The sequence below is a fragment of the Rosa rugosa genome, chromosome 7, assembly GCF_958449725.1.
Source record: "Rosa rugosa chromosome 7, drRosRugo1.1, whole genome shotgun sequence".
In the NCBI taxonomy this organism is placed as follows: Eukaryota; Viridiplantae; Streptophyta; class Magnoliopsida; order Rosales; family Rosaceae; genus Rosa; species Rosa rugosa.
Window position 1 is genome coordinate 19,733,099 of NC_084826.1, and position 9,022 is coordinate 19,742,120.

General features: G+C 35.6%; 1 protein-coding gene across 1 annotated transcript; it reads right to left on the reverse strand.

Annotated features, from left to right (window-relative positions):
• Positions 1-1,335: 1,335 nt before the first annotated feature.
• Positions 1,336-2,916, reverse strand: LOC133721669 (uncharacterized). The gene has a single exon (XM_062148351.1). It carries the CDS (start codon positions 2,169-2,171, stop codon positions 1,635-1,637), a length of 537 nt encoding a protein of 178 aa, XP_062004335.1. The 5' UTR covers positions 2,172-2,916; the 3' UTR covers positions 1,336-1,634.
• Positions 2,917-9,022: the final 6,106 nt, after the last annotated feature.

Sequence of the window (9,022 nt, forward strand, 5' to 3'; positions counted from 1 at the left end):
AGATCTAAAATATGAATGGTTTTGATTATTTAACTACTTAATGAAGGTATGAAGTTCAGAAAATTATATTAGCATTGCAAATGTATAATTTTTATGCTTCTTGTTTAGGCGAACTAGCGTTCACAAACAGAAAACATTGGGAGTGCTACAATTTCAGGTATGATGATGCAAGGCAATTTACTGATCATAATAGTTCATTTTTAGTAAATCAAACTTTGTAGAAAGATGGCTTAACAATTCTCAAAAAAAAAAAAAAAAAATGAAAGATGGCTTAACAATTACAATTTTCTAATTTGCCTAATTACTTGCACGAATTATTCTTATCGAGGAGCATAGAAAACATTCAAACAAGATTGTCAGCAACTTTTGCATCTGCAAAATTGATAGAAGCGGAAGTTTTACTCTAAAGATATCGTAAGTACTTGTATCCAAAGGTTACCTTAAAACATACAGTTAAAGTGAAGCAGCAAAATGATTTAATGAAGCTCAAAGACTACTTTGAAATTTGTAACCAAAAAAGGGGAGGAAGACTACTTTGAAATCATGATACAAAAAAGAGAGTATATCCGGCTGTCATACGAAGTGTCGATCGTGGAGTGTTGTATTCTTTCAAATGTGGAAGTGGATCCTGGTCTCGTTGTCTAAAAGTTTACAATAATTTAAATCTCTTCGCTCATTGCCAATTAGATGAAAATTGGATGCCTAATTATTCGTCATAATATCAAAATGGGATTTTTTCCATGTGTGAAGCTCAAAGGCCACACGTACTTCACTTCACGGGCAATATGAAGCTTTCCAATTGATGTTAAGGTGGATGCCCACATTACAATTACTCAGATGCCAAACCCGAAAATCTAAGATGCTGCATTACTAAAAACCTATCTTTACCTCTATAAACATTGACATGGTTGCAATTTTTACCTTTCCTCTTAGATAAAATCTATCATAAAGCATACAATTGCTCTAACCAATTTATACTTTCTAGAAGTGGTTGGCCCTTTTGTCTATCTCCACTGGACAGATTCACTTTCGGTAAGAAAAACTAAAACTCAGTTCGAATAGATTCTGTCCATATTAGTGGTCAATATTTATCATTTGCAATCTAAAGAAAATCTAATCCAAACTAATTCAATATATTATCACCCGCCACTATTCAGAGTATAGATACACACTTCTCCCTCAAATGAATCACCTTCCCACATAAATAAATAATATTTTCTAAACTGATTCCCCATAGTCACTTGGCATCTAAGCATCATCATCATCAAGAACAAGAACATAATCCAGAAAATAAACATGTAAAAGTTAAGCATTAAAGCAACGAAGAGGAGGAGGTCGGCAATAGAATCCATTTTCATTATAATCTTTGAAACCTTCAACACTCTCATAGCCCCAAAGTCAAACAGCCTCTATCAACAATTTTCAAGACCAATTCCTAACTCAACCCGAAAACCATTCACACAGCTCCCTCCTATATACATTTGATTCCAGAAGAAGAGACCCTCTTAGCAAAAACCAAAACGAACCCAAAACAGAAATAAACACCACTCATATGTAGAAGAATTTGATTCCAGGTGAAGATAGGAAACCGATTGAAAAGCTTTTTAACTTGGGACAGGTAACAATTGGGGTAATTATATACCGGTGATCATCTTGGAGTTGGAGTTGGAGTTGGAGTTGGAGATGGAGGGAGTTTCTCTCTGAGTTGGGCTTCTCCAAAATCCAGTGCCGTAAAACCGATCCCACATCTCCTTCTCGAGCTGAATCACATCCTCGTCAGACGACTCCTCTTCCATCACCAACTTCTGCACCGCCTTGAACTCCGACGTCAGGGACTCGAACCCGACCGGGTGGAACTGCAGCTCCAGGCCGTCGCAGCCGCACGTGCATTGCACGTGGCGCGGCGGAAGAAGCCCTTTCTTGATGAGCCTCTGCCGGCGGTTCTTCCTCATGACGCGGCGGCAGAGCCTTACCGGGACCTTGTAGATTACCAGGACTAGCAGATTGACCAGCCCACACGGGCAGCAGCAACACACGGCAGCGCACTCGGCGGCGGTCCCGCCGGCGACTTCGGCCACACGGTCCTTGCAGTCGGTGACGTGGGTTTTGAGCAGAGGCCGCCGGCGGTTCCCGGAGGAGGCTTGCCGGAGGAAGACGTGCCGGGACGACATGGTGGTCGACAAAATGCCTCGAGTGTTTGATTGGGGCAGTTTCCGACGGGAAATGAGCGAGTTCTGATCTGGGTTTTCGATATTGGATTGGGAAACGGCCGGAGATTCTTGGATATCCAAAACTCGTTGATTCAGAATTAATCAGAATCTCGAAGAAGAAAGAGAAAGAAGTAAGCTTTGGGTTTTGGGGGAATCAAGGGTCTGGATCCTGAACAAGGAAGGAAAAGAGGAGGAGGGAGGAGGATGAATTCAATTCCTTGCTCAGGGATCGCCGGAGACCCTTCCGCAGGGAAAAGGGTCAAAGAGTCGGCAAGATTGAAATTGGGGCCTCTTCCATGGAAGGAAGAAAAAGAGTGAGGAAGAAGGGGTAATACCGGGGACAGGTATGTGAAAATGGGATTGGCCGAGCTGGAGTGACAGGTAGCGTTGGAGTTGTAAAGGTGATGCCGGACGCCCGCCCGAAAATGGATGGAGCTCAGCGACTTGCGGCGGTGCAAGTTTGGCCTTATGATGAATTTGCTTAATTTGATTTCAAGGGAAAAAGGAAGAGAAGGGTTGGTTTGCTTTGTTTAGGTTCCTACAAAACGGGGTTGGAATTAGTTAAGACAGTGATGGGATTTGAGAGAGAGAGAGAGATTCGAAGGAAGAAGGGGTGCAGCGGATGAGAGGTGTATTTATTTTGAACGACAAAGTGACAAACAAACGTGTGGCAGCTCGGGAGAGAGAGAGGGAGAGGAGAGGAGAAGATAGTGAGGCAATACAATGTGGGGGATATTTTAAATTAGGGACTTGGGGTTTGAAATTATTATAAGAGAGAATTCTACAAATAGTCACTCAAATATGACTCATTTGGCACTTTGATCACTCAAGTTTTAAATATATCACTTTGGTCACTCAAGTATTACACTGTCATTCACAAAAGTCACCAAATGGGCATTTTTTTCTCACAATAAAGTAACTTTTGTGAATGACAGTGTAATACTTGAGTGACCAAAGTGATATATTTGAAACTTGAGTGACCAAAGTGTCGAATGAGTCATAATTGAGTGACCAAAGTGACTATTCTCTCCTTATTATTATAATTTTCTTTTTTTGGTTTTATAAAATGGTAGGGTTTATATTAATTAATATGGGTTTGTCTTTTGCTAAAGAGGCAATTTGTTAGAGAGGGACATATATATGAGTCATGATGTTAATAGTTTTTTTTTTTATATTGTCATGATGTTATTAGTAGTAAATTGTTGTATGATTTAGGCAAATACAAGGACAGAAGGACAAACATTACTTTCTGATGGTTCATAGTGACATCAAGTGTTAATAATTTCTTTTTTATTTTCTTCAAATGTAAAAAATGGTACAATAATAATTCATGCGAAAAGGACAGACAAATTAAATATTATAATAATTCCTCAAATGATTCGACCTGAATGATTTGAGGTACAGTGAACCATTTACATGAACTTGTTAATGTATAAATATTGAATATTTAGGAGTCCAAAAGTGTAAAGAAAAAGTTGAGGACTTATCTTTTGGTGGAAGGAGAGTTAAAAGCCCGAAAAAGAAAGAAAAGAAAAGAAAATAATAAAATAAAACTTTCATAAGTACGTGATGAAGTCCAAATTTTTCATGCTAACATACTTAGAGCATTTTCGACAAATTACCTATATACTATGTCTGTTATAAAAAAAAAAACAGTTTTTTTTTTTTTTTTGTGATTTTTAACTCCAATACATTCTCGCCAATCTTGTAGCATGGGCTTGTAACTAAGCATGATATTAAAGTAATTGATTGTATGACGCATGAAGACAGAACGAGGACTTTAGTTATACATTCTTGTTTACATCTTTAACTCTTACACATCCCCTATATTGTCCTTATTTAGGGGATCCTTAAATTTATGTTTCCAATTCCTACTCCTGTACCAAATGAGAAAAATATAGGCTATACGTCAATATACTTGTGACACGTTTATAAATGCCGTTAATGACTTAATATATTTAATAATTTCTTTTTCCATCAATCAATCATAACTCGTAAAATAGTTTAATTTAGCTAAACCATGAGTAATTTCTGCTGGAGTGAATTTTTAAAAACAGTTAGCTAAAATAACTCTTTAGACCTCGTTTGGTTTGTGGAAAAGAAAGTAATTCCTTCATCTTTCCCATGGGAAGAGAAATGAAAGGGAAAAACTTTCCATTCCAATGTTTAGTAACATAAGAAAATTTATCCTGAAAGTTGTTAAAAAGTTTGCAATTAATGCAATAAAATAATGTATTGTGAGTAATAAATGTAAGGAAATAATGGGAGAAAGTGATTCATTTGGAGTATGGAATGAACCATTTTCTCCTCTATTTTCCTTTGCTTTATGAAAGAATTTCCTTTCCTTTTCCATCCCAATTCCCAAACGCAGGAAATGAACAACTTTCCTTTCCTGATGCTTATTTTCCGTGAACCACACGAGGCCTTAGAACATTGAGAAAGCGGCTATTAAACTCCATGACCAACGGTTGATTTGAAAGAAACGCAACCCTTTGTGCACAAACATCGAGGACCACACTAAACTTGAGAGATGCCAACTCCCTCGCTATCAAAATATTGCTGAACAACACCGCCACGAGACCATGGCTTAGAGAAGGGAGCCTAAAATCGATCGCCAACGAAATGAGGGTTCGAACCTGATCGTAGACACAATGTATGCAACTACGAATAAGGGAGTATCCTTGAGATCACTGTTTGATTCACCAAAGCAGGTCAAAATAACAAAACCATTTGGGAAGAGGACAAAGCTCGCAACCTTGAAACCAAGGATTGGTAGCAGAGAGCGAGGTCATCATATGTGCTTCAGTCAAATGTCCGATGATGACACCCCTCAATCCCTCATGACCAAACCTGAGGAGAACTGGCGGGGGATGAACACAAGATGCTGAATTTTATTGTTGGACGGAGGGAAATCGCCTATGGAGTGAGAGATTTAACTAGTTGCAACATGAAAAGGGAGAGAGAGCATTGGTAATAAATAATTAGGAGCATTTTTTTTTTGTGTATCAAACAAAAATACCGAAAAATACGAAAATAAGTTGAATTTATATATCTTTATAAATGATTGACATAAATCAAGGAAGCGGTAGATGCATGAATTTATGTTTTTAATTATATTTTCACTGTTGATCATATTTTTTTAAATAAAATAAAGTAAATAAATAAAACAATAAAGATCTAGCTCTCAAATTTGATATTGATATCCCTAAACATCTCCTTATGGGAGTAGTCCAAATGTCCAATAATGAATTGATTGATCTAGACATCTAGTTCGAGAAATCTAAGAAAAGGGTCTCTCCCTGATTGCAATCCAAAACACCACACGTTCCCGTTAACAATTTTTTTTTTTTTTTTGAAATGCACGTTCTCGTTAACATTTGCCAATTGCCATACGGCAGTTCAACCCTTTAATAATTCATGCAATAAAGAAATGATTAGAAACAAGGCTGGAGTTGAATTCCGCGTACGTATATCGGCGCACAGTCGTCGGGCTTCTTCTTTCTTCTAGATTTTTCTGGGGTCATCGAGTCTGAATTACTCGACTGAACCTGTGGCCTATCTGACGTGGAGATTTTCATCCGTTTGTGATGCCATCACTTCACTTGAGCAATATAGAGAGAAGACTGATGTGACCCGCCTTGCCGTGCCGAGGCTCTGTAGCCACCAACCACGCCCTAAACGACTCTTCTTTCAACTGTTTTACCGTCTTGATTTGACTCTTTTAATACCGGTTTAAAATTTTGATTATTTCGGGTGTTCATAGAAATTTCGATATATGTGAATCAATATGGGAACTGTTATAAACCAATGAACCATGAACCATGAAATGCAGAAGATATAACAACCAATGAACCAAGAAATGCAAATCAACCATATATATAAGTTATTGATCAAGAGCATCGATGAAAAGAAAAAACAAAAAAACAAAAATTGCTCGGCGGAGCGTGCTGATAACGTGTTATAAAGTAGAGAGAAGATGGAGAGAGAATAGTTGGGAGGAAGTAAAAGTAGAAGTGTTCTCATTCAGGGGGTGTATTCAATTCATATTTTAAAAGATTTTGTTTGAGTTTTTATAATCCATGGATTTACTTAATCCACGGATTGTTAGATTTTACAAGTTCTTATGATGTTTTTGGTAGGTTAATGGATGTATGGATCCAACTATAATGCTAGATCAATGACAAAAAAGTGTGTGTGTGTCTATATATATATATATGGCAATCTACCATTCTTTATGTTGTGTATAATGATATATGAATAATAAGAGAAAACTAATCAACCAAAATGTTACACAAAAAATAAAGTAGTAAACTAATGACATAATTTATTTTATATCTAATTTACAAAAGAAACATGTGTGTATGTAACGGCCTATTCTGGTTTTAGATGAATATATGTGTATATATCGGCACCCGGCTTCGGGTTTGATTCAAAAAAAAAAGAAACATGTGTGTATGTATCATCTTAACAATACCATTGAAAGTGAGCTTAATTAGCTAGAAGGATTAAGGCTTCCAGAGCTATAGTGATAAAAATAAAAATAAATTATTAGATGAGAGCAGAGGCACAGGCAGAGGAGGATAGTGGGAAGATATGTTTAAGACAAAATAGATGAGTGTCACCTATTGAGAGCTGCTTCTTGTTCTTGTTCTTCTTTTTTTTTTTTTTTTTTTCTTTGTTTGGTGAAGAGCTTCTTCATTTTTTGAGTGAGAAAGAATCCATCAAAATCTCTTGAAAAATAGTTGGATTGTTTTTGAGTTTTGATAAGTATAAAAAGCACGATAAAATCCTTCAAAATCCAGCATTTGATGAAATCCTTAAAAATTTGTATACTTTTGAATATCTGCAGATTTGAATGGATAATTTTAAATCTTAATTGAATACATCAAGATTTTAAAGGATTGTTTAAAATCTCAATTGAATACCCATAGATTTTCAAAATACAAAAAAATCTTGTAGACTCTTAAATGAATACACCCCCCTTAATTGAATACATCAAGATTTTAAAGGATTGTTTAAAATCTCAATTGAATACCCATAGATTTTCAAAATACAAAAAAATCTTGTAGACTCTTAAATGAATACACCCCCCTAGTCTCATTAGCCTCCTTTATATAGAGGTAGAGTTTACATCAAAGTACATAACTAATGAGTATTTACATGGACATCCACATATATAATAATATTTACAACCGGAACTTAAAATATAGTTTTAAAGATAATTTGAATATCGCTCAATTCTCAATAAGATTGAATTACAAAAATTTCAATAATTTTAAGAAAATTTAAATCTTTACTTTGCACATAGACTATATTTGAGACTACTTAATGTTCTAGTGTTCTATACCAATTAAGAAAAATGTGTATTTGTTGGTGAATGGTCACTTGTTGGTTTGAGCCTCATTCGTATTTTCTTATACAAGAAGCAGTTGTTAAAGCCATGTTTCATTTAATTGTAATCTTTATAATATTTTTTATAAAAAAAAAATAAAGAACAAATTAGATGAAGGAGCAATTATGACGGCAAATGTTCAAGTTATCAAATAAGATTATATTAGACACTAAATAAGGTAAATTTCATGTCCAAATAAAACATTCAAAATATGATTACATTAATTATATTTATAATTAATTTTATAACATTAGTTCACAAAATTGTTTTTTTTTTTTTTAATAAAGGACTGGTGCAGCTGCCCTCAAGTCTTAATTAATGAAACTGTCGTTTTTGACTCTTCAAAATATAATTCCAAACAACCTTAATAAAATAGACATGACCATGATTAACAACTATTTTTGGTCTAGCTAGGATATTAAATCCAAAGGATCCACAATGTTTAGCCACGTGTCATCAAAAATACAATTTTTGGCCACGTAGACATTTGGAAATGTAATGTCAGTCACTAGTTTAGTCATTAGTGGGATATTTGGTGAGTCATAAGACTTGCGTGAGCAAACTATACTTTCTTATGATATGACATATCTATCTTTTTTCATTGATACTTTTACTTCAAGTATAAATAATGGAAAATTCTGGAAACCACCTGAGGTGGTTATCCACATGGCCCTGATTACCGTTGATCTGTGGCTTTGAAGATGTGGAGCATATCAAGCCGTCGGTTTCCTGTTACCATCTAATCGTCGTTAATGTTAGTTTCATTGCTGAAAGGACAAAAAAAAAAGGAGGGACCACGCTAGAGGTAAAAATCGTAACTATCGGAAAAAGAAAAGAGAAGCATCAAGACCCATAAAAGAAAAAACTGAAACAGAGAGGATTTTTCGATTATAATTTTATCTGCTAAATTGATAAAACTGAGTGAGGTACGTACAATACAAATAAAATTCCAACCGAAACAGAGAGGATTTTTCAATTATAAAACGAAGAGGTATAATTATAAAACTGAGTGGACGACTTATGATCTTGGAAATCCTCTTTGGCTCAACATAAATATGCAATTTCCTATTCCTGTCTGCCAATTTGATGCCAAACTAGCTAGAAACAATGGGTAGTTGGATTTATAATACATGGGTTTAGGACTACAAGCTTATTGAATCAAATGATCGATCCCAAATTATGGGGAAAATTTTGCAACAGGGCTGGGTTTTCCCGGAAATTGTATCAAGATTCTGAACCAACCATTCAAAACCCAACTTCTGGAGAAGCTCCATCCATAAAGAACGAGCCCCAGTTAAACTGAGATTTAGAGAAAACGAATAAACCATTTGTAACAAAGAATGGTTAGTGTAGTGGCTAAGCCATAAAGTAAATGTGCATCTCTTCTACGTCACCTCAAACTCCTTTTCTTTTTACTTTT